Genomic DNA, 26,192 nt, shown 5'->3' with positions numbered 1-26,192 from the left:
GGCTTCTTTCCATTCCAAATGAAACTGGAGATTGCCTTTTCCATCTCGTTGAAGAATGGGATTGGTATTTGTATTGGGATTGCATTGAACATGTATATTGCCTTTGGTAGTATTGCCATTTTCACAATATTGAGTCTTCTATCCATGAGCAAGGGATATTCTTCCACTTCTCCAGGTCTCTTTCTGTTTCTTGTAGTTACGTTTTGTAATTTTCTTTGAATAGATCCTTTGTGCTTCTAGTTATATTTACTCCCAAATATTTTATCTTGTGATTAGCTATTGTAAAGGGTTATTGATTTTCTTAGCTCCAGCTCTGTATTCTGTGTGTCACTGTAGAGAAATCCAACTGATTTTTGTATGTTAATCTTGTATCCTGCTACTTTTCTGAATTGGTCAACTGTGTTTAATAGTTTTCTTGCTGACTGAGTCTTTACGGTTTTCCAAGTACACTATCATGCTATCTGCATAGAGGGATAATTTTACCTCCTCTTTGCCAATTTGTATACCTTTCAGGTCTTTTTCTTGTCTTATTACTATCGCTAAGGCGTCCATTACAATATTGAATAAGAGAGGTGATCATGGGCATCCTTCCTAGTTCCTGTTCTCAAAGGGAATGCCTTTAATCTATCTCCATTGAGAACAATGTTGGCTCTCAGGCTTTCATAAATATTTCTTACCATATTGAAAAAATTCCCCTCTAGTCCTATTTTGTTGAGTGTTTTACTCAGGAAAGGGTGTTTTTGTTAAAGGCCTTTTCTGCATCAATTGATAGGATCACATGTTTCTTGTTCTTTGCTTTGTTAATATGATGAATTACATTAATTGTTTTTCTTATATTGAACCATCTTTGTGTACTTGTTATGAATCCCACTTGGTCATGATGGATTATTTCTTTGATGTATTCTTGGATTTTATTGGCCAATATTTTATTCAGGATTTTTCATCTATGTTCTTAAGAGATACTGGCCTATAGTTTTCTATTTTGGTGGTGTCCTTTCCTGCATTTGGTATCAAGGATATGTATGTTTGCTTCATAGAATGAGTCTGGGAGAATTGCATCTTTTTCTATTTTCTGAAATAGTTTATGTAGAATTCGTGACATTTCTTCTCTGAATGTTTGATAAAATTCACTTGTAAATCTATCTGGTCCAGAGCTGTTTTTTGGTTGGAAGTTGTTATATTACCTTTCCAATTTCTTCTTTTGTAATGGGTCTTTTCAGATGTTCAATTTAGGTTTGTGTCAGTTTAGGTAGGTTGTGCGTTTCTAAGTATTTGTCTATTTCTGCTAGGTTTTTATATTTGTTTGAGTATAGTTTTTCATAATATTCTAATGTTAGCTTTTTTATTTTAGTTGGTTCTGTTGTGATGTTGCCTGATTCATCTGTCATTCGGATTGTGTCTTCTTTTCTTTGGTGAGTTTTGCTAATGGTTTGTCGATTTTATTGACCTTTTCAAAGAACTAACTCCTAGTTATGTTGATAGTTTAAATTGGTTTTCAGTTTTCTATTTCATTTATCTCTGCTCTAATTTTTGTAATTTCAGTTATTTTAGAGGGTGTCAGGTTTTCTTGCTGTTCTTTTTCAATTTGTTGGAGATGTTGGGTTAGAGAGTCAATGATCAATTTTTCCTGCCTTTTGATGTGTTTGCTTATTGACCTCTGATTACTGCTTTGGCTGTTTCCCAGAGGTTTTGGTATGTAGTGTCTTCATTGTTATTTGTTTCAAGAAACTTTTTAATTTCATTTTTTATTTCTTCTTGTACCCAGTGGTGTTCAACCAAGTTGTTGTTCAGCTTCCAAATGTATGATTTTTTTTTCTCCTTTATTCACTTGTTATTAATTTCTAATTTTGTGGCGTTGTGATCTGAGAAGATACTTTGTATAATTTCTATGTTTTTGAATTTGTTGATGCTTGCCTTGTGACCTAGAATGTGATCTATTCTGGAGAATGTTCCATGCACATTGGAAAAGAAGGTATATTGTGCTTTTTTTGGGTGCATTAGCCTGTAAATATCTATGAGATCGAGTTGGTTAATTGTGTGGTTTAATTCTTATCTTTGTTGAGATTCTTTTTGGTAGTTCTGTCTTTTCTTGAAAGGGGTGTATTGAAGTCTCGAAGTACTATAGTAGTGTTGTCTGTCTCCTTTTTCAATTTTGTTAGTGTGTGTTTTATATATTTTGCAGGTCTTTCATTTGGTGCATAGATATTCAATATTGTTATATCCTGTTGTTTTCTTGATTCTTTGAGCATTATATAGTGACCTTCTTTGTCCTTTGTGATGGTTTTTGCATTGAAATTTGTTTTATCAAAGATTAGTATCGCTACTCCTGCTTTTTTTTGGTTGTCATTTGCTTGGTATCATTTTCCCCATCCTTTTTTTTAGTGTATCTTCATTTTTCAGATGTGTCTGTAGTAGACAACAGATTGTTGGATTTTTTTTTTTTTATCCAGTCTGCTACTCTTTTTCTCTTCAATGGTGCCTTTAAACCATTCACGGTCAGTTTAATTATTGAGAGGTAGGGTTTTATTGCTATCATTTTGTTCAATTCTTTTTGGTGTTGTTGCTAGTTACTTTGGTCCGTCCTGTTTTTTTCGTGGCATCTCTGTAAGAAGGACATCTCTCGGTGTTTCCTGTAAGGCTGGTCTTGTTTTTACAAACTCCCCTAGGTTCTGTATTTCTGGGAATATTTTGATCTTTTCTTCTTACTTGATGGACAGTTTTGCTAGGTACAGTATTCTTGGTTGAAAGTTGTGTTTGTTGAGTGTTCTGTATATGCCATTCCATTGTCTTCTTGCTTGCATGGTTTCTGCTGAGAAATCAGCATTTAATCTAGAACAGTGCTTCTGAAGACATTTTGATGTATTCTGCAGAACTTACCCACACCAAACCAAACCATTGCTGTCAAATTATACTGACTCGTATCAGCCTTCCTCCTGGTTTCTGAGGCAGTAAATCTTTACAGGAGGAGAATGTTCACCTCTCTTCTGTAGTGCAGCTAGATTCAAACTGCTGTACTCTCAGAGCTTCTCCACAGAACTTAACACTTAGAAAATAATTTGCAAATATACTTATTTTGTAGATAAAAGGTAATGCCGTTGGGGATACATACCTTGGGTATAGCTTCATTATAGGCTTAGTTTAGCAATACTGATTAAAAAACCACAAAACTTGGGCTCAGCGGTTGTGCTGCTTGGATTTATCTTATATATACATGGTCATTTGTGGGAAGTCACCATCATGATAGATGGAGAAGTTTGATGTCAGTGATTTCATCTTACCGGGTTCTACAGTCAGCATTCTTGGTGCCAGCAGTCAAGAAATCAAAAGAGTCCAGAGCAACTCACCTTCACAAAGGCTCTGTGTGTGGTGGCCCATATCACCCAGCCCAAGCCCTCCCTGCAACCAAGATGCCCAAGAAGAAAGTCAACTCAGCCATAGGGGTGGTGGAGGTGGAGCGCCAGAGGCGCTTAACGAGGTTGTAGCTAATCTGCTGGCAAACGTGGAAACGAAGCTCAAAAAGGCAGCAGGAGTGGAGCAAAGGGAGAACAGGCTGAAGTGCCCAATCAAGAAAATAAAGATTTACCTGCAGAAAATGGAAGGACAAAAAAAGAGAGAGAAGCAGGAGAGAAAGAAGCCAAGTCTGATTAATATTTGTCTACTATGTCTTATCAGTGGTCCTTGTATGCAGAGTTTCTATCAACTACTTTATAAATGCAAGATTTTCTGTAGCTCTAGAAACATTTTTAAGAAGAAGGAAATCCCACTTCATTTTCAACTGTAAATGATTTTTTTAAGAGATAAGAGCATTTGCTAGTGGTTTATTTTTTGGTACAACCAGAAAATGTAGACTGTTAAAATTGGGGGGGGGGGTATTGAGTGTCAGTCTGAGATTCCCTGGGAAAAGGGGACAGTTTTTGAACATTTTAAATTAAGTCTGTTTTCCATGTTTTTTTGACATATAATTTAGAACATTGTTTAGTAAAATAGTTTACCAACAGTTGAAGATACTGATACTTATTTCCTTCTTTGTGAAGATTTTCCTCCAAATTTAAAACTGGAAAGTAACTGGAATTTAGAAAAGAATTTTAAGTACATGGCTATTTAGATTTGTGGTACATATATTAAGAATTGTTGTACATAATATCACTGTACTGGCCCTTAAAAAACAAAATACCAACCATTAAAAAAAAAGAAACCAAAGGTGTTTCACATTGGGAAAATCTGTTGTCAGAGGCCTTTCCAAAATACTGAAGAGCAGTGTTGTCAGTTTAAAACACTAAGATGCACTTTATTCAGACCATTGTCTTATCAATCACTTTTGAATCTGAGAGCTGGACAGTGAATAATGATGGCTGAAGAAGAATGGATGCCTTTGAGTTGTGGTGTTAGAAAAGTACACAGAATATCCTATGGACTGCCAAAAGAACAGATATGTCTTGGAGGAAGTGCAAACAGGGTGCTCTTTAGAGGCAAGGATGGTGGTGAAACTTTGTCTCACTTATCTGGGTATGCTGTCAGGAGAGGCCAGTCCTTGGAAAAACATACCATGCTGGGAAAGGTGGAGGGTCAGAGAAGGAGAGGCAGACCCTCAACAAGATGCACAGGCAGGTGAGGCAGCAGCAGCATGGCCTTGAGCTGGGTTTCAACACATTAAATTTGAGATGTTTGTTGGATTATCCTGGTGGAGCTACCATCCAGGAGTTGGGATGTACTGTTCAAGCAAGAGAAGTCCTGAGTTTGTGTTGAGATATATTTTCAGAGAGGTCAATGGGGGGAGGCAGGGTGAATTTTTTTCATCAAGTTTTACATTATTCTCTTTTATAATATGTCAAGTATTCCAGTCTGTTGTCACTATGCATTTAGATGAAATCCTTTAGGTAAATGGTAAAACTATTAACACTTAGTGTATATTTCCCACCTTATAGGCATGGTTCTGAGTTTTTAATATATATTAATTAATTTAACCCTCATAGGAATTTTTTGCTAGATAGGATAGATACCTTGCCAGAAATTTACCAGCTAGCTAGAGACTATTTTGGCATTTGGAATTGGAAGTCTCACTCCTGAATCTGTACTCTTAGCCCTGTGCTAATAACACATAAATGACACATAGGAGAACTTTCAGGTTTTCTGAGTTGATTAAAATATAAGTCTAGAAAAAGAAGTGTGATTTTTAAAGTTTTTATTTGATGACATTTTAACATATGCAAAATCTAGTTAGTATCTATAAAGACTATTATTAGTATTAATTTTATTTTGATAGCTTAATGTTGCTCACTGTTTAGGTCAATAGAATATTAAAGGTGGCCAAACCCAACTTTGTGGTTATGAAGTTACTTGCAGGAGGACATAAAAAGGAATCTAAGGTGAGTGTATTGTAGAACAATAAATGACCTTAAATTACTAAAATTTTCACTTTTTTCCTAAATGAGGTACATAACTATTGTTATAAAAATGTTAAAATAGTCATTTAAAAATTTATAAAAGACTGCAGTTTGTCTTTAAAGTTACAGATGTTGTTGCTTTTCAAAGCCTGCCTTTCCCTTCTTTCTCTGTGTAAATAACAAAATAACGTTTTAGAAGATAGAACTGGGAAAGATGTTTATAAAATTATCTGCAGTTTGAGAAAGTGAATACTTCAAAAATAGGACTTTGTGTGTGTATGTGTGTGTGTGGCTCAGGGATGAGACTTGGGAGCCTTCCAGTCTTTACTCAGCATTACAGCACTAAGAGACCAGATGCTGAGGTTTTTTTGACAGCATTTGTCCATCTCTTCTGCATTGCTTTGTTCCCTCTTTCCTGTCTTTTGTCTGTCTTCCTTCTCTCCTGCTCTGCTTTACACATGATTCTCATTGGCATTGCTTAGTACTGACAGTGACACAGAACTAGTTAAGAGTTTCTGACCTATGATTTAATTGAACACTTTTCCTATAATCTAAGTCCACTTTCCCTTGCTTAGGGAGCTCTAGTGAGGTAGTCACTACCAACCCACAGGCAGAGCTTCTCTTTGGTTTGAATCCATCAGTAGTACCTTGGGTGGGAGATGGGCAGTCTCATCCCAGGCATACATATTTTGAAACCCCACTGGAGGATTGCTATGAGTTGGTTCCGACAGAGTTGTGTATCAATTCCTCAGTATATTTTCTAATAACTTTCAAAAACTGGAGATAAGAAGTTGGGTTTTGGCTCCTGATTAGTTTAATTGATATTTTATCTCTCTTGTGCAGCTGTTTCTCTAAAAACATGGGAAAGTAAAATTGAAAATGGGAACATGGGAAAGAAAAATTGTAAATAAGTGAATTTTCTGGTTTTCTTTACAGATTCCTCCTGAATTTGATTTCTCTGCTCACAAATATTTTCCCGTTGTGAAACTTGTTTAAGACTGAAAAATGGATCATAAAGGAGTGGAATCTAATTTCAGATTCTTCTCAGAGCATACATCAATCAGTTTTACCACATAACATGAAGTGAAATGGATTTCATGGATAACAGCTCATTAGAAGGAATTTTTAGTTTCACAGCTTTATATGATATAAATGAAAACTGCTGTTTTAAAGTGGTTTATTATGGTCCATAGATGAACTAGTCTTGTCAAATGCATATAGATGTTATATGGTTTTATTACAGATTTAATCATAAATCATTTTTCATGAACGATGGAGTGAAAATACTGTTTGTGAAAGTTAATAAATTTCATGACAAAAATGCACTTCTGCAGATGAGATACTGGGCCAGTCCTTTGATGTTAAGAACTACAGTCACATTCTTTCCTATTTGAGTAATTAAAAAACAGTTTTGAGTGCTTCCAAAAGAGGTTTTAGATCAAAGGCTTTTGGTAAAAATACATTTTAAAAGGGGGTTTTAGTGGTTCTTGTCCTATGAAGAAAGGTAGGTTTATGGGAAATGTGATTTTATAAGACTATAAATACCTTTAACATTCTTTAACTGTTACTTTTGCTATTTTTTTTTTTTAAATTCCATGTTTCATTTACTAGCAACATTAAAAAAACAGCAAATAAGTTTTTAAGGTCTAGGTTTAAGCATGCATGTTCCCTTTTATTCCCTCATATTCATTTTAACCTGTGAAACATTTTCAAATGAGGGGTCTATCCCTATGAATATGCTTTGACTTTGAAAAATTCACCAAAACCCACCTGTTCATATAAGTTCCCATAGCCAGCGCCCACTATCCTGTGCTTGTCTCTCTTGAATCTGGTCTGTTTTCTCATGCTGCCATAGCTGGCAGCTGTGCAGGCCTTCTCTTTTGCCTCGATAGCTGATAGCATTGTGAGCCACACATAGTAGGCCTTTGGTTGGCTTTTGTGGCTTGACCTAGACTAGCAACAATTATATACTTGATCTTTGGTAAACAGAAACCTTGAAGAAATAAAATGATAGGTTATATGGTATTGTGCTGAGCACATGTGCTACAAACAACATCAGTGTGATGGCTAATTCACCGGTCCTCAACCATGGACTTTTCAGTCAGCTTATGTGTATGCAAAAGTTGAATATATACAAGGAGAATCCAAGAGGAGATGTTGGATCCAAATTGTGGTTTTTGCAAATACTAAATAGACTATGGATGCCAGAAGAATGGCTGAGTCTTAGAAAAAATGAAAACACGGAATGCCCTTTTTAGAATGGGATCGCTTCATAATTAGGAAAGGCTATTTGCTGGGCCGAGAAGGCCTGTGAAAAGGAGGAAAACAATCTCAGTGAGACAGACTGGATTCTAGCATGCCAGTGACTCGTAAAGCCCAGGCCCAGGAAATGGCAGTTTCATTCTGTTGTGCAACCATATGATGGTTTTTCATTCAGCAACTAACAGGACAAGGACTGTTAAACAGTAACAAGAGGTCTGTGGTTCTGATGTGTAACACCTTTCTTGCTCACATGACATTGGAATTCTTTTTCTGGAAATAATTTTAAATAATTTATTCATAGCCCATATATCTAATTGGCTCTCCCGTGGTTGTGTACTGTCATGTTGGAACCAACCCCTAGTGGGTTATCCAGCGGTAAATTGCATGGGAAGAGACTGCAGTTGGTGAATGCATACCACATTCCTTTGGATTGACAGTACATATCCTTACCACTAGGCCACCAGAACTCCCTGGTTGAGTCCCTTAGTGTGAATCAATATTACTGAGCAGAGTCCTGGCTCAATGACATGCATTTCTCATCTGTATTTTAGGAGTGGCTCTTCCCGAGAACAAACTGTCCTTGTTACCTTACCCTTTTTGTCAAATGATAAGCAAAATCTTTATTATTGTAAATTACTGATAAAATTGCATGAACAGTTTGGAAATTGAGTTTATATTGAAAGGAGCTAGAAGAGAAAACTTCTGTAACATTGAAAATTAGTCTATCTAGGATCACATCTCTGGTCAAGTCAGTCTTGTGTTTTAATTTAGCAGCCAAGAAATATTTGCCAAGTATACAATCAGAATCTTTGTGAAAGGTAAACTAGTTTTAAAAAGAGATAGTCTCTCATTCAGCAGAGCATGTTTACTCTGGTTTGGAGAGTATAATTATTCTGAGGGATAAGAATTTTTTTAAAAAGCATTTATACCTACTGGTTAGAGCCACACTGTATAAAAAGGTCCTTACTTGGTGTTTGTGGTTTTCTAACAGATGAAAGCATGTTGTTTATCCTAACCAGAGATGCACCAGCTATTCTATTTTATCTATTTATTTAATGAGGAGGATTCCTAGTTAATTATGAATACATAAAGTCCAGCTTTCTAAAAGTAAAACAAAAAGTTCATGAAAAGATAAGTATTCCAAGTAATAATCACAGTTTATTTAAAGTTTTAAAAATTTACAAGGGACAGTGCATTAGTGTTCCTTCTGGGCTAAGAAACAGCACATAAACTTTAAAATCTATTAATAACTAGTCACTCACTGTCCTATTGTGGTCAAGTTGGAACCAACTTATAACAGGGTTTTGGGTTTCAGAGGCTGTATATTGCATGAGACGAGATTGCTCATCTTTCTCTCTTGGGGCAGCTGGTAGATTCAGACCACCAGAGGTGCAACCTTTGAGTCTGTGGCTAAATGGACTAGACCATGAGAACATCAATCCATTTTTCCAACATTGACACAAAAGCATTTTCGAAACAGAAACTAATCAAGTGAAAACAATTATCCCACAGTTCATAGAACCTTTTTTTTTAAAACTGATATTTATCCACCCCACCCCCACCCCTTCAATGAAAATCCTCAGTTTGAAAACAATTCAGTAGAGGTGGTAGAGGAAGCTCCTCTAACAATCACAGAACATAAACTGGTCTCCACCGAGAACCCATTAAGAGAGCCAAAGGATACAGTATCATGTGTCTCTTTAAAATATATTCAGTCTCCTAAGGCAGATCTTGCTGGAATGAAGCATCTTGGCTGGGGTAACCTAGTGCCATTGAAGGGGAACAGCACCTGCAAAGGAGCTCTTTGCTTGTTGAATGGGGAGATAGGAGTTGAAACAGGCTGGTCAATCCAACGAGTTCAGCAGCACAGACAGATCTCATCTGCGTGATAGTGACACCAAATCTCTACGTGATTGAAGAGACAGCTCAATGATTTGACAGAGGTTCTTAGATAACCAAGAAGAAGAAGAAAAACCCCACCACAATTGTGCCTTAACAGCAGCTGAGAAATTAGGATGTAAATCCATGGCCCACAGGTGCAAAGCCAGTGACCATTTCAAAGATCATGCAGTTGAAGAATACATCTTTTTGTCACCTTACACAGGTTGTCCCTTCCTGCACATGGACACACACACCCCACAGTAAGAATGAACAATGATAAGTATCTTTTTTTAAATAGGTCCAGAACACACCCACTGATTTCATCTGTAATTGGAGAAGCTTAACATGCCAAACAGCTCCATGAGAATGATGCATTTGGCCAAAGGGGAGCCGGGGAAAGGACAGGACATGCCACCATCACAGCAACGCTTAGCACAGCACAAAAAAATTCTCAGCAAGCCCCCACTGCGTTCAAATAAGAAACTCAATGTTGACAGCCATCAACCAGGTGTTTCAGCTTGGCTGACACTCAAGAGAAGGCTCTGACAACCCACTTTGTCACCAGAACTACCCTAGTCACTGCACTTTACATGACAACTATGAACAGCTCAGTGTTGTATGGTAGGGCAGGGTTCTGCAGCCAAAAGAACGTTGTCCTGTCCCCCAGTACCTTGCACCAGCTGCAGAAGAAGACCCAAGTCTTGTCCATTAGAATCTGGTTTTGCAACATTCTCTTGATCCCAAACAGTGCTTCCATCCAAGACAAGCCATCTGGCCCGTTTCATGCTAGCTGTGCCTCTGCCTGGAAGATTCCGCCCACCTCTGAGCAAGTGGGGACAACTCCACGGAAGGCCACTTAGAAAGTCCTGTACGTGAGGAACTCTTTCATTTTCTTGGGGATCGGCAGTGCCAGGACTTGGTACATGGTCGGGAAACTGCGGAGAACTTTCCAGCGTAAGTACTTCAGCAATGACAGGATCCTCGACTCCATCAGGAAATGGACATGGCCATCTCTGGTCCCTGTGGCGATTATGCCACTGTGTGGGAAAAAATGTGCAGCAGAGGCCGTTGGTCATGGGAGCAAATAAGATTAGTGTTTTCAGTTCCAGCGCCCAGATTCTGAGGAGTCTGTCATCTGTCACAGTGACAAGGTACAGACCTTCCAGGGAGAAGCACATGGACCTGAGTGAGCTGATGTGGACATCACTATTGGCCGTCAGGGCGTTCAGCTGTGTGTGGTGGAGGGATCTCAGCCTCTCACCAGTGTAGAGGTCACAAATGATCATGTTGGTGGTGTAAGACGTGGTGACAAGCAGGGCTGAGTCGGGAGAAGTCGTAAGAGACCACACTGCCCTTCTGGCCTTTGAGCTTCCAGATAATCGTGTCTGACATCATGCCCGAGAGGAAGACAGACTTCTCTCCAGCCACAGAACACAGCATGCAGCAGTCCAGGGAGAAGGAGCAGCAGTACACCCAACTGCAAGTGGTCCGGTAACACCTGGACATGTTTATTATGTCCCGCCAAGTCACGTGTGACTCCTAGTGACCCTATGTACAAGAGCCCTAAATGTCATTCTATCCTGTGCCAAACTGTCTCTGACAGAGTTATTCCCACCACCCCAATCACTGAATAGATCCATCTCATCAAGGCTCTTTCCTGGATGCTGTCCCTCCCTCCTTGCAACATGCCCAAAGTATGTCAGACGAAGCTTCAGAATCCTCGACTCTAAGGAGCAGATCAGCTACACCCACCTTTTCCAGGACAAATCTGTTCTAGCAGTCCATGGTGTATTAACTCTTCTCCAGCACCACCACTCAAAGGCATCAATTCTCTATCATCCCTAATCACTGTCCAGCTTTCCAGTGTATAGCATGCAATTGTGAAGACTATAGCTCGGATCAGGCACACCTTTTGTGTCCAGCCTGACATCCAGCTCTTAAGTACTTTGGAGAGGTCCCTGACAGCTGACTTTCCCAATGCAATTTGTCTCTTGACTTCCTGGCTGCTGGTACCAAGAGTGTTGACTGTGGAGCCAAGCAAACTAAAACTTAACTATCTCAATCTTCACTATCCATACTGATGCTGCCAGTTGGCCCAGTGGTGAGAATCTTTGTTTTCTTGATGTTGAGCTTCAATCCGCATTGAAGGTTGCAGTCCTTGGCCTTCTGCAGCAAGCGCTTCACGTCTTCCTTAGTTTCAGCAAGCAAGGTTGTGTTATTTGCTTAACACATGTTGCTGATTAATCTTCCACCAATCCTGATGCCACATTCCTCCTCGTTCAGCCCAGCATCTCAGATGATCTGTTCTGCATACAGACTGAAAAGGTCCGGAGACAGAATACATCCCTGGCAGACCCCCTTCCCAATTTTGAACCATGCAGTGTCTCCTTCTCTGTTCTGATGACTGCCTCTTGGTCCAAGTATAGGTTTTGCATAAGCACAGTCAAATGTTCTGGAACTCCCATTCTTCTCAGAGTCAGCCATGGCTTGTGATCCACACAGTCAATTGTCAGTGAAGCACAGATGGACATTCCTCTGGTACTCTGCTTTCTGCCAAGATCCATCAAACATTAGTTATAATATCCCTAGTACCATGACCTCTTCTAAATCCAGCCTGCACATCTGGCAGTTCTGTTGATGTGTTGAATTTGTTTACCATGTTTATTCAGGTCCCAGATGCGAAGGGTCTTATCCCGAGATGCAGAAACCAGGAAATGATTTCTTTTTCAAATTCCATTACACAGAAGTACTTGTGAAATCAGTTTGCTTACAAAGTCTCCACATACAGTCTTGTTTGCCCGAATAGGGAAAGTAAATGAACAATCCTGTCACTCTACACTCCTGTCCATTTGAGACTATAGAAGGAAGAAATGAAATGCTTCTAAAAGTAGGTTTTAATTTTAACGAAAATCATGCCAGTTTCATTTTGGATAAAAACCTAAGACCAAGGTTGGAGATTGATAGGCTCTCTAATGCTTGGCCACACAGGTTTATGTTGTCTTTTTTAAGAAATAAAAGCAAAATAGTCCCTACATCTCTTAATTCCTGTCTCCTGATTCCTGCCTGAGCTTACAAGAGGGCCAGTACTTGGCCCACTCGGAGAAGGAACCCCACGTACATAGCCTCTGCACAAAAAAATTAGGGGTGGGTTGTTTTTTTTTTTCTTTTTGGCTTATATTGACATGTAATCTCATTTTCCCAAAGTTTCTTAAGCGAATCTATCTTCAATCCACAATTTAGAAGCAGACTTCATTAAGGAACCCATGAGGACAAAGGGAGGTCTCTGAAAGTTTTAAGATCAGAGTACTTTTATTTCTCAGCAGTTCTTCACATTTAAACAGTATACCTAGAGGTTTTATTATTTGAGAAAGCAGGAGGATTTTTATCAACTCTTAAGACAAAAAGAGGGCTAGGAAAAGATTACATCCCTTTTCTGAGTGACAGGTTAAATATCAGTGATTTAGTATAGGAGGACACAACCTGCAGTATGGGCATATCTGGTGTATCTGCTGTGCCTGTCACTGCGCTCCCTCTTGAGAAGGGTGAGGATGAGGCACTGTAGTTCATTCTGCAGATGAAAGTGCATTTCAGTAGGTACCACTTCTGAGAGCTTCACTGAAACAAGGCAGCCCTGCCATCACCACCAGCACTGTGAATGATCGTCACTCCAAGTCTATTTGCAAAATTAACATTAACCTTTGTGTTTTATATGAGTTTTGTCATAAATTATTTTGCCACAGATAAATGTGTAAACTGAAAAAAACAACTTGTGTCTCATAATGTCCTTCTGGCTAACATCCCAACTGCCAGATCACATACCTGTGGAGTGGGTAGGTAGGGCTTGGTGAGAATGATCCCAGCATGCAGGGCTGGTGTTGCCTGTGGAACGAAGGCCACCCAGCTCCATCCCAGCACCCAGCCACCTGGCTACACCCTAAGCAGCCTGCAGCCATGGTTCAGTCTATAAACTATGGCAAGAGCCACACCACAATTGAGGCTCCAGCTTTCATTGCCTATCTGCCCATAGGTCAGTGTCTGCTGGAAGAAGCTGCCTAGGACTGATCCACTTGTCCTTAAAGGCTTTAAGTTCTAACTGGCAGGGGCAGCCAGTTGCATGGGAAAGTATGCAAACCACAAGTCTTCAGCTACTAACAGAGAACCAGAGCAGTTTGTGAAGGATGGCATTTAAATATGCGTGTAAGATACATACAAACATACTATAGGTGATCTAGTATTTACAAAATACCCTATTTCATAAGGTGGTGTGGACATTCAGTGATGCATACCTATATTACATTTCTAGACTATCCCAACTTGGAACACTTTTATAATAAAGTAGGCACCCATTTGCACACAGCAAACTCATCTTTACAGGGCTGTGCCACCCTCACTGGTGCAGGATGCCAGCACCATCTGCTAGGCCACTGTGGAGTTGAAGTTCAATGCGTTTGTCTCTGATTGGTAATGTGTACTTATTATGGAAGGTTTTGTTTTTCCTACACATGTTAAGCAAAACAGCATAGATCACAAACATTCAGACTCCCAAGTCACCAAAATCCCCCATTTGAACATTAAGGATGACAGAGGTATACAAGGATGACAAAGGTCTTAGAAATTCTCACACAAAAATGCTTTGTGCTTAAGACTTCTTGACACTGTTAGTAGTGATATTTTTATGACTAGTGATGCAGGCACTGTCAGCAATGAGTACACAAGAGAGCAGTCATTGTCCAGTGTTGACCAGCAGGCTTCCTTCTGCACCTGAGGTCACTTTGAGAAGAAGCTAGTGCACCTATCCAGAGCACAGCATGCCAAAGCAAGGACAATATTTGAAGAGACTGAGAAAGTGTGCTCTCTCAACGTCAGAAGGTAGATTCTTCCTACAGACCCTTTGTTGTCTTTTAAAGGAAGTTCTGTTCCAGAATAAGAAAGCACCACTGTTGCCGTACTTGAGTAGAATTTGTGTTCTATTTTGGTTTTGATGAAACGCCTAGTAGCGAGATACCTGGCAAATTTTAACATATTAGCCACATTTCAAAAATACCCACAAGAGAGTCTTAAAATACAATCACATTTTCCTTCCATAAAGTACATACTAAAACTCTAGAATAATCTTCTTTCGATGTATACGGACTACTTTGTGTGCTCAATTCCACATGAATATTTCATCATCAGCTCTGTTCAATCCTGAAGTGAAATTCCCCTTTAATTCAGAGTGTGATTTCTCTTTTCATGCTGATCAAGTAAATTTATGACGTCCCGTTTTTTATCTTCAGCATCAATAACTAAAAACGGAAAAGAAAAAAATACTTGTGCATTCAAATATTAAATAGCTGAAAAATATACCCCAGGCAGGCCCCAAATGGCATAGGTTTCTAGAGTTCATCATAAAGAGAAATGTACCTCAACATTAAAATTTGAATTCCTTAGCAAGACCGAGATAATAAGAATGTCTAGGTGGCCAAAAAATGTGCTATTTAGACAAAGCTAAGACATCTAAAATATTAACCCAAATGTAGATATTCCAGAGAGATAGAGAATGTCAAACATTTCTAAATTCAAAAAGGAAGAGACATTTTTCAAAGATATATTGACTGAGATTTCCCAGATACTAAATTAGTGTAGTACAATGTGAGCTGCAGACAAGTTCTCTTAATAGAAAAATCCAAGAATAGACCCAAATAAAAATAGCTAGAATTTGCTAAAGATGGCATCTCAAATCCCTAGCTTTGTGATGGAGGTGGGCCAAATGGGAAGCCCTTCAGACTGCAGCCATATACCTACATGACTTTGAATGACTTTTAGAGATCTGAATGTCAAATATGAAAGCAGACAATGATTCTGGAAGAATGACAGCAACAATGGCAGTTTTTAATATCTTAGAATCCTATTCAAAGCAATGAGACAAAACACAAAAAACCAGGCCACCAGCAAGCTCTGGTGGCCTAGTGGCAAGAAGCTGAACTGCAATCCCTGAGGTGCGCAGTTCAAATCCACCAGAAGCTCTGCTGGAAAAGGAGGAACAATCTTCTCCTGTACCAGTCAGATCTGATTTGACGGTACACACACACAAATAATAATTAAAATAAAAACCACAAAAACTAGACATTTATAACAAAAGTGGAGGCCCAGAAATCATTCAGTCAAAACACAAAGCAGTTTAAGAATCAAAATTATGAAGGCATCTGTGGAAAGAGAAAACACAAATGTACACAAATGCAGCCAACAATCCCAGAACAAGGACATACCAGGAAGCATGCTGGCCTCACCAGGGCAGGCACCCCACCAGGGCAGGCATCCCACCAGGGCAGGCACCCCACAAGGGCTGCCTGCATGTTTCAGATTCTGCCTCACTTTTATCCAATAATATCCCAGTTTTTCCGTGTCTATCCTTGACCCTGGTAGCTTCTCACGAGTGTCCACTGTGAAGACCAGAAGAGCTTGCAAAGTTCTACCCCATAGACTCCTGACACTCATCTGCAGGGCTCCTCTCCAGGTAGAGCCCCAGACAGAAAGACTGTTGGGTGAACAGTGGAGCCTGAGCAGGGCAAGGACAGCAAAATAATGAAAGGTTCAGAAAAAAGTGAGGGGGGAACCACTGCTTCTTCCAAGACCCAAAGAGTTAGATGGTAATGAGCTGACCTCTGACCAGACACAATAGAAGATCCTCAAGGAAATGCAAGAAAAATGTAGAACAGAATCCAAACTCCTAAAAAAAGCAAGACTCCTCAACACAACCTCTCAATGGAAATAGGAGCTATCTTTGGAGATCACTTCTCAGCCAACTAATAGAATGACTTAACATAAACATTACCAAGAGAGGGTGGGACCAGGCTGCTCCTTGGAGGCAAGGATTCTGAAGCTTTGTCTGATATAGTTTGGGCATGTTGCAAGGTAGGACCAGTCCTTGGAGAGGAATGTCATGCTTGGGAGGGTGGAGGGACAGCGCAGGAGAGGAAGACCCTTGATGAGATGGATTGACTCACTGACTGGGGTAATGGAGGTAGGTGTGTCAGAGACAATAAGGTTGGCCTAGGATAGAGGGCTGTTGTACATAGGGTTGCTATGAGTTGGAGGCGACCCAACGACACATAACAACAACAACGAGTAATATGAGTAATAAGTTCCCCTGAGCAATGAATTTGGTGAAAGCAGAAGCTAGATCAATGGAAGCACCAAGGAAAGAACAGGAATGCTGATTTAAAAAAAAAAAAATTAAATTCAACCAATGTCACAGAATGATGTGTATAAACTGTAAAGGGGAGCAGTTTAAAATTTTTTTAATTTCATTTAAAAAGTAGAAAACTTCCACTGTCACAGAAGAGGCAATTTGCCCTGCAAAAGAAATGAGGCTCATCAGATAGAAGTAAATGCCTGAGTTCACAGTATGTCCTAAACGGTCACCTTCGGGTGTTAAAAGGAAAATGGATCATTGAGGAAAACTGGTAAACAGGATTGAGTACTGATACTGCAGGTGTCAGACAACAGACATGTGGAAGTATCTAAAAATATTCCAGTTAATAAGTGATAAAATTACTATTGTATGGGTTTTTGTTGTCACTAAAACAGTTCCAATTCATATGCAGAGCAGAACTGCTCCATAGGGTATTCACAACTGTGACTTTCCAAGCAGATCACCAGGCATGTCATTCAAGGCCCCTCTGGGTAGGTTCAAAGCACAACTTTTAGCTAACAGTTAAGCATTTAATCATGTGCAGGACCTGGCAGGTCTTCAACAGAAAGTCACTGAACATCAACTACTGCTAGCATCACAGGAAGAAGCTGCCTGGCAGCTGTATGTGTCTCTGAAAGAATACCGGGGAGCTGTGGTGGCCTCATGGGTAAGGAGTTATGCTACCAACCCAAAGGTTCAAATCTACCTGTGACTTCATGGGAGAAAAAGGGCATTCTCCTCCCAACAGATCAGAGCTTCTGAAAACCGTCTAGAGAGTCAGCTGATTCATTTCAGACTTGATAGTAATGAGAGAGCAGAAGAAAGAATATACTACAACCAAGGGCTTGAGTCCAAACCTCAATCTGATCAAACCTTTGAATCCAGATGCTGATGTACAGAAAGATGAGGGACATGCTCAACACTGCACCGTGGACATGATTTACAGTATCCAGACTGGGGATGTCTACCAGTCAAATTGTTTCTTAAATGACTTTGAAGAATGGAGGGAAAGGGAACCTTTCAGACTGGAGAACTTAAAAACATTGATTTAAAAGGAAAAGAATGGATAGATGGTGAACACTGACAGTGCAGTAGGTGAAGGGAATGGAAGATTCCTCAGATAGTCCATATGCAGGACAAAACAAGCCTTACAAAGTGAACTAGAGGAGGGAGGAAAATGTGTAATGAATGAAAACCTATCATTTCTGCAAATTTTGACTAAACTCAGTTTTGTTAAATCAAATTTAAGAAAACTTGCAAGACCAGAATGTCAAATAGAAGACCCTTTTGAGTGAGAAACTCATAAAGCAGCATAAGGAAGTGACTGCTACAAAGGTCAAGGTGGAGGCTATTACTGGAAGTGACGGAGGATGCTGGCATTGGAACAGGGACACAGAAGGGTCCCTGGAGTGGCTGGTCAAATTGGATTTCTTGACTGGAGGCAGGCACCTGTTAACTCATTTCTCTGTGTGGCTTTCTAAAGCTGTGGTGTGTTTTTAAAAGAATAGCAGATAAAAACTTAAAGCATTCAAAATCAAGACAAAAATACAGTGGGATTTCTTTAAATGGATACAATGGAAACCTTTCTAACTATGATTCGATATCCAGAATCAATAAATGACTTTTCTTGTTAAAGTTTGCATGGAAAAAGTACCATACTGTGAGGGAGCTCTGGTGGCCTAGTGGCAGGAAACGTCATTGCAATCCCAGAGGTGCACTGTTCAAATCCACCAGATGCTCTGCTGGAAAGGAGGGACAATCTCCTTCTGTATCAGTCAGATCTGATTTGACAGTACATATACAAAAATAATAAAATAAATTTTTTTTAAAAAGTACCATACTGTAAGGATGTGTTTGCAACTTCTGTCACTGAGCCATTCTCACTAACACAAAAAGCAGCTTTGAAAAGTGTAGAAAGAAAACAAGATCCAATAAAAGGATTCAGTGGGTGGGGAGTGGGGAGTTTGACTTAGCTGTGTCGAGAGAACAGAAAAGTCACCACTTTGTAACCCCCTAGTAATGAAATGTGGGCCAGCCTCCTCAATGGATGGTAGAGCATCATTCTCCCAGAATACCAAACACAAAGAGAAGCTGTCCCTTTGCAACAGAGCCCTGGCATCAGATTTGGAGTCCCCTACAGCAAAGCTACAGGCCACTATGTGCATCCTTGTGTGAGACAAAAGGAGCATATGTCAGCTTGAAAAAAACGTACAATCTAAATTAAATGGAATCTAAACATGGAAGCAAACACAGTCTAGAATAGGCGTTCATTTAAAAGGCACTGGGCTCTCCAGGAACTCAACATACTAATAACAATAATGCAAAGTACACCTATAAAAATTTTGAGGAAGCTCTGTGCAGACTGGAACACCTTGACTGATGGAGAGTGACTGGGTAGTCAGCAGCTAGTCATCTTGCTGAGAAGCCCCTAAATCTCTATGTGTGTGTTCGGTATGGAGGGAATCCTCCACCAATAATAATCTTAGGGCTTAAACCTGCTGAGTAAGGTATTTCGAAAATATCTTTAGCATTTTGGACCTCACCCTTCTCTCTCTACCACCCGTATTTTTCCAGGCTTCCAACGGGGGGAAAAAAAAGTTTCTTTAAGCAATCAATAACCTACAGTATTATTCATGGGGTTCACTGTACTGAATAGGGAAGAGCCAGAAAAGACACAAAGCAGCACAGGACAGTGAGCCCACCACACATTTACCATTTAGGCCTTCCTCATTCCTGACAAGCTCCACCTGCTTGTCCCCTTCAGATTCTGCTTCATTTTCATCCATGTTGTAGTCATCTCCTCCCAGTTTTTGCTTGTTTCTCCCTGTAAAATTGGCTAAGATAAAGAAAACATAAGCTACACTTCTCACTTTACGCTACCAATAACAGGGCCTGGGCATGGGGACTTATCACTCAACCCTCTTTCCTTCCCTCTGCTGGTAGGAATGCTTGCATGCCCTGCCTCAGCTCTATTCAAGTCAAATAAGGCCCTGGGAGTGGGGAGGGGCAGCCGGACTGCTGACAGGAAAGGGGAAAATGAAACCAAAAATTCAATTTTTAAGAGGTGAACACAAAGAGGTACTTAGGAAACAACAGGCTTCTAATTACCAATGACATTTCAAAAGGACTTATTGCTCCCAGGGAAAGAAATGGTCACTATTGTTAATGAAAAAACAAACCCATCATTATACAGAATTAGATCAGTTACAGCTAGTCACCCCAACTCAAAAAGAAGTACAGGGTAAAATGCATTTCACAAGTATATTTAAATTGTTGTTGTTATTAAGTGCCACCGAGTCGCTTGCTACTCATAGCAACCCTATGTACAACAGCCCTAAACTCTGTTCTGTCCTGTGCCAATCTCACTGTCTCTGACACACTCATCCCGATTACCCCAGTCACCAAATCAATCCATCTTCTAGACATAAATGTGCCTGCATATAGGCAGGTAAAGAAAAATTTTAAAAAGGCATTGCTGGAAGTGAGCTCTGAGTATATTTCTCTGTGCCATCTGAGGGGACAGAGAATACAGTCTGTGTGCCTGCAGGGCTGTTCCACAAGGAGCCAGGGACCACAGGAGCCATGCTCCAGGTGGGGCTGACACAGTGCAGCTTTCTGACCAGGACTGTGGGGAACATGGTCCTTAGAAGGAGAGCTGCAGATGGAACATGCATGTGTGAAGAAATGAGCACATGGGTGCCCTTTTAATGGCTCCTGGTTCAGTTAGGACCTATGCTTTCATATTCTGGGGAATCAGACACCTCCCAGGGTATATTCTGTGGATCTCAGTATCCTGCCTCTCTTTAAAAAGTCAACTAACCAGAAAAGTGTATTCACATGTCGTTTTCCTCATAATACCCATTTCCTTGCCCACTCCCCAGGCAGGCAGGCCTCTTTGGGCACAGCAGATACCACCTGAGCAGAGGCCTGGGCCCACTCATCTGAACATCTGCCACCTAATGTCTCCTTAACTTCCAGTTAACAATATTTCTGAACCTCAAAGTGCCAGATTGTGGAATGTTCCTCTTTCCTGCCAGGAACAAACAGAAACAACCAAACTGTGAGCTGAGTTCATGGGGATCCTGTGGTGTCAGGATGGTGGCCAGCACTGCCAACAGGGTGCCCCTGGGCAGCAGAGCCTCTACTCACCTCGCTCCTCCGTTCCAGGTTCCTCATCCTCCATGCCCTCGCCAATGACCAGCTGGTCCCGCTCAGGGTCCTCAGTTTCTGCATTTTCCTGGCTTGCTAACAGGACAGCTGGCACCTGTGGCGTCTGGCCAAGCTGTCTGGCATCCCCGGCACCCCTTCCCTCTGCGAGCTTGTAGTCTTCGGCGGCCAGGTCCTGTGGCAGTCCCATACTGACCCTCTGTCCTTCCTCCTTGCTGACCATCTTAATCTCATTGGTTTCATCTGTACAGAACACCATTTAGCTGTGACCTCAGAGGCATTTCATTTAAATTCAAAGCAAACAATGTGTGCCACTCAATTCCAGCAGCAGAGAGAACCCCGGGTTGTAGGGAGCACAGTGACTGGGAAGAGTTTTGCAAGCTCTGGCCTCTATGTCTTAGTCATCTTCAAACCATGAGCCAGAGAAGACACTGGGGGAAATCTCAGTGGCAGTGACAGGCTAAGTGAAGGAAAAGTGTACGGCCATGTTTATCTGACTATGAAGAATATCAACTCTCCCACTGATTGCCAAAAGAGGAAACAGGTCTGTTTGGGAAGAAGTGGAGCCAGAATGCTCTTTTGAACTGAAGTGTAACTTCATCTCATGTGCTTTGGACATGTTGTCAGGACGGTCAGTCCTTGGCAAAGGACATTATGATTGGTAAAGTAGAGGGGTAGTTAAAAAGAGAAAGACCCTCGAGGAGCTGGACTGACATTGTGGTTGCAACAATGGGCTCAAGCTCACAGTAGAGACTATGAGAGTGGACAGCACCAGGAAGGGACACAAGGTTGCTATGAGTCCTAGTAACCACAAGAGCACCTAACAATAACAGCACGTGATACCAGTACTGGGGGTCAAGCTGTGACACTCTACAGCAACCCCCACTGCCTCCAAGTGGCAGCTGTCCATGATTTAGCCCCTGCTCCTCAATTCTATCAATGTTCCAAAACAGGGGACAGCCTAGACACTGTGTTACACAGCACTCAGAGGCATCAGGAAGACAAAGACAGCCCTTCAACTACAAATCCAGGTGCCTAGAGACTCTCCCTGGTCAGCTGCCATCAGCATTTCGCTTGCTGGCTTCCTCAAGGATGCCCTTCTTGCTTGTACACAGAGTGGACACCATGAACCCTGCTACCATTCAATGAGGCTCTGGAGAGGACACACCAGTGGTGTCTGGCCTAAGCTTACCCTTCTCACCTTGTCTCTTCAAATCCAAAGCTGTTTTGGTGGTCGGGGCTGGCGTCTGCCATTCAGGGTTGCTGAGAGTGCTGCCTCTCCTTTCGGGCACCTCTGCCTGCGGCAGGCCCACTTCTTGCACTCTGGGCTGAGGCTCGCTGAAGGCCTGGAGCTGAAACAAGATAAACACCACAAAACACAACAATCATCCCATCCACCTGACAAATGAGAACAGAAAATCTGAGAAATGCCATGATCTGTCCTTGATAGTGCAGTACTGACTGCTAACCAAAAGTTTGGTGGCTCAAGTCCACTCTGCTGGAAGAAAATGTGTCACTCTACATTCATAAACCTTCACAGCCTTGGAGCCCCTACAGGGCAATTCTACTCTATCCCAAAGCATCTATGAGTCAGAACTGACTTAATGGCAATAGGTGGTGATGGAAGGTCCCTGTCATACCCTAGTTCATAACATAGGCAGAGCTTGCATCAAAAACGTTGGGGTTGAGTCAAGATACCCTGGAAGGTACTTTCAATGACAAACAGAAGAATAAGGAAGGGATCAAGAGAACAGGTGACGTAAGCACCACCACAGACCAAAGAGGCCCCAGACAAGACCCAACAGGAGCACAGCACACACTTTCCAGGTGCACATGTCTGCTCTCCTGGGTGGCTGGCTGAAGTAATTTAAGCTATGCTCTCCACTCATAACAGAATGAAACTGGAGAGAGTCACAAAAACATGGAAATTAAATAGCACACTCCTAACTAACCAACAGGGAGGTAAAAATCTACACTGCCAACCCAAAGGCTCTTGGTTCTAATCCATCAGATGCTCTGTGGAAGAAATATAGGTAATCTCTCCCTTTTTGATTTACTGCCCCTGAAAACCTGATGGAGGGTCAGCTATGGGTCAGTTCCTACTCAATGGTACACAACAACAAACATTTATGTTAAAAAATAAGATGTCAAATTACAAACCTAAACTTCCACCTTAATATACTGAAGCCAGCATAATTAAAGAAGACATAATGATTTGAAAACAACTTAATGATACTGAGATTGGAATACAAAACAAAGATAATTAAGGAGTTTTTTTTAAAGATAAACAAAATTTATATACTTTCAACTAGATTAACCAATGATTTTAATAAAACAAAAGGGCATCACTAACAATCTTACTTATTATGAACTATATGTCAACAAGTTAGGTAAGTAACATGGATAAACTTCTAGAAAGACACAAATTACAAAAATAGCTCAAGAAGGGGAAAAAAACAACAAAACCCAGAAAATCTAAGTAGACAAGAAATAGTCTATCTAACAACAATGTAATATAGAGGTTTTTCCTAAATGGTATTAAGAGAAAAGGAGACACAGGTAAAAGAATAGAGGCAGATCCCACATCACATCACATCACATCACATCACATCACATCACATCACATATGATGATTAACTTGAGATGGATCACAGGCATAAATTATAGTAGGAAAACTGTAAAATTTAGAAGCAAACATGGAGATGAGTCTTTGTGACCGAGGATTAGGAAAACAATATATATGGCACAAAGAGTGAAAGATAAAACCAGGCTTCACCCAAATTAAAAATATTTGCAAATCTCATATCTATATCTATCTATCTATCTATCTATCTATCTATCTATCTATCTATCTAATGAAAACTCAAACTGATTGTTGTCATATTGTAACTGACTGACAGCTGACCTTGAAGTGAGTTTTCTGAGGCTGTGAATTATTCCGGTCAGATTGCTCACCCTTCTCACTCAGAGCCACTAGTGGATTGTAACTGCCAGAGAGGTGCAGCCTTTGTGTTAGCATATCTCTCCTGACTATGCCACTAAAGCTCTCCCACACATATACCCATATATCGCAAAGAAATCAATGCATATATCCACATAAACACATATACAATTTTTTATGTTATCATTATTCTACCAAAAGGCAGAAATAATTCAAACATTCACGACTGTTGAGCAAAAATATGAATACATACATATGAATGCATAATATGAGGCAAAGTATGAATGTATAAACAAAAGTGGTATATCCCTACAACGGAATATTATTGGGGGGGTAGAATAAAGTCCGAAGTATGCATCAATATGGACAAACCATAAAAATATTATGCTATGAAGGACCTGAAGTGCTTGCTGTGGAAGGTCATGGACTGCAGTCAGTATGGATTGAGGCTCAATATCAAGAAAACAAAGATTCTACTGGGCCGATTGGCAACATCATGATGGATGGTGAAGAGATTGAGATGGTCCACAGTTTTAGTTTGTTTGGCTCCACAGTCAACAATCTTGGCACCAGCAGCCAGGAAATTAAAAGATGTATTGCGATGCGAAAGTCTGCGGTTACAGACCGCTCTAAAGTACTGCAGGGCAACAATGTCAGCCTGGAGACTAAGGTGTGCCTGATACAGGCCATGGTCTTTGCAATCACTTGCTATGCATCAGAGAGCTGGACAATGACTAGAGATGACAGAAGGAGAATTGATGCCTTTGAGCTGTGGTGCTGGAGAAGAGTACTGAATATACCATGGACTGCTAAGAAAACGAATGGGTTTTTCCTGGAGGTGGTGAAATCAGGCTGCTCCTTGGAGGCAAGGATTCTGAAGCTTCATCTGACATATTTTGGATATGTTGCAAAGAGTCCTTGGAGAAGGATATTATGCTTGGGAGGGTGAAGGGACAGCACAGGAGAAGAAGACCCTCGATGAGATGGATTGATTCAATGGCTGGGCCAATGAAGGTAGTTGTGTCAGAGATAGTGAGATTGGCACAGGATAGGGCAGAGTTTAGAGCTGTTGTACATAGGGTCGTTATGAGTCGCAGACAACTCAACAGCACATTAACAACAACAACAATAACAGTTAAAAAAAAAAAAAGAGCCCAGCAACAAAAGACTCCATATTTTATGATTCCATGTATCTAAAATGTGTGGGGCAGGCACATCTATCATAAGGTCGATCAGCAGCTACTATGGCTGGGAAGAGACTGCTATGGGACGGGATTACCCACTAAAGTGGACAGGGCTGCTTTCTGGAATGATGAAAATGGGTTATGGTGACCTCACAATTTTGAAAATACACTAACTCATTGAACTGTAAGACTTATGTGGTGACTTATAAGGTATGTGGATTCTAACTCAATAAAATTGCACCATTTTCTTTAAAAAAACAATCTTCCAGATATTCTTTCATGGGCAGTTTCATGGACTCCACCTTTCCATGGGAGGTGTGGTAGGTGATGTGGCCTGCCCTACCACTACCCATCTTCTTAACCACCTATCTCCAAAATACCAGGAAGCTACTCCAGAAGACTCGAGCTTTACACAAAACAATCACCCTTGTGATTGTGAATAATGCTGCTATGAACATTGGTGTACAAGTCTCTGTGCCTCAGTTCTTATTTACTCGAGGTATATTCCAAGCAGTGGAATAGCTGAGTCATATGGAATTTCTATGTTTAACATTCTGAGGAAAAACTTTCCAGGGTGGTTGTACTAAGAGTTCTTGTCTTGCCACATCCTCTCCAACAATACTTGCTTTCTCGTTAAACTTTGTCATTGCTACTGGAGTGAGATGGTATCAGCATTATTCACCACAAGAACATGGAAACAGCCCGAATGTCCAATCACAATTAAATGGATTTAGAAATTATGGTACATTCACACGATGGAACACTATGCAGCATGCAGGAGGTATCCTTTTGGCAGAGCAAATTCACCAGTGATTCTTCAAAAAAAGAGATGGTACGACCACTCTGGAAGGCAGTTTGGCATTTCATCAGAAGGCTGAACATAGTAATTCCATATGACTCAGCTATTCCACTGCTTGGAATATGTTGTTGTTGTTATGTGCCGCCAAGTCGCAACTCATAGCGATCCTATGTACAAGAGCCCCAAACTCTGCTCTGTCCTATGCCAATAGCACTGTCTCTGATACACCCATCCTGATTACCCCAGTCACGGAATCAATCCATCTCAAAGAGAGCCTTCCCCTCCTGCACTGTCCCTCCACCCTCCCAAGCATAATACCCCTCTCCAAGGACCGGTCCCACTTTACAGCATGTCCAAAGTATGTTAGATGAGGCCTCAGAATCTTTGCCTTCAAGTAGTC

The 26,192-nt window shown here is 40.7% G+C and overlaps 2 protein-coding genes and 1 pseudogene across 2 annotated transcripts in view; 1 reads left to right on the top strand and 2 right to left on the bottom strand.

Moving 5' to 3' along the window:
* LOC102857926 (N-alpha-acetyltransferase 35, NatC auxiliary subunit-like) overlaps positions 1–6,705 on the top strand; it is a 210,682-nt gene extending 203,977 nt beyond the window's left edge. Inside the window, exons 21-22 of the mRNA XM_006900868.1 lie at positions 5,286–5,366; positions 6,321–6,705. Of these exons, the coding sequence (XP_006900930.1) occupies positions 5,286–5,366; positions 6,321–6,380 (141 nt within the window). The 3' untranslated portion in view covers positions 6,381–6,705. The remainder of the gene's footprint in view (positions 1–5,285; positions 5,367–6,320) is intronic.
* A 3,678-nt stretch (positions 6,706–10,383) lies between these two features.
* Positions 10,384–12,232, bottom strand: LOC102857115 (annotated as a pseudogene).
* Positions 12,233–14,732: 2,500 nt separating this feature from the next.
* The window catches only part of GOLM1 (golgi membrane protein 1), a 74,222-nt gene continuing 62,762 nt past the window's right edge, over positions 14,733–26,192 (bottom strand). Inside the window, exons 6-9 of the mRNA XM_006900872.1 lie at positions 22,061–22,220; positions 20,851–21,111; positions 19,415–19,525; positions 14,733–14,812 (exon numbers count right to left, since the gene is read on the bottom strand). Of these exons, the coding sequence (XP_006900934.1) occupies positions 14,733–14,812; positions 19,415–19,525; positions 20,851–21,111; positions 22,061–22,220 (612 nt within the window). The remainder of the gene's footprint in view (positions 14,813–19,414; positions 19,526–20,850; positions 21,112–22,060; positions 22,221–26,192) is intronic.

The sequence above is a fragment of the Elephantulus edwardii genome, unplaced genomic scaffold, assembly GCF_000299155.1.
Source record: "Elephantulus edwardii isolate Elephantulus edwardi_28Jun2011 unplaced genomic scaffold, EleEdw1.0 scaffold00298, whole genome shotgun sequence".
NCBI classification, from domain to species: domain Eukaryota; kingdom Metazoa; phylum Chordata; class Mammalia; order Macroscelidea; family Macroscelididae; genus Elephantulus; species Elephantulus edwardii.
The sequence above is the reverse complement of the archived record's forward strand: the minus strand, read 5'-3'. Positions and strand labels throughout refer to the sequence as shown.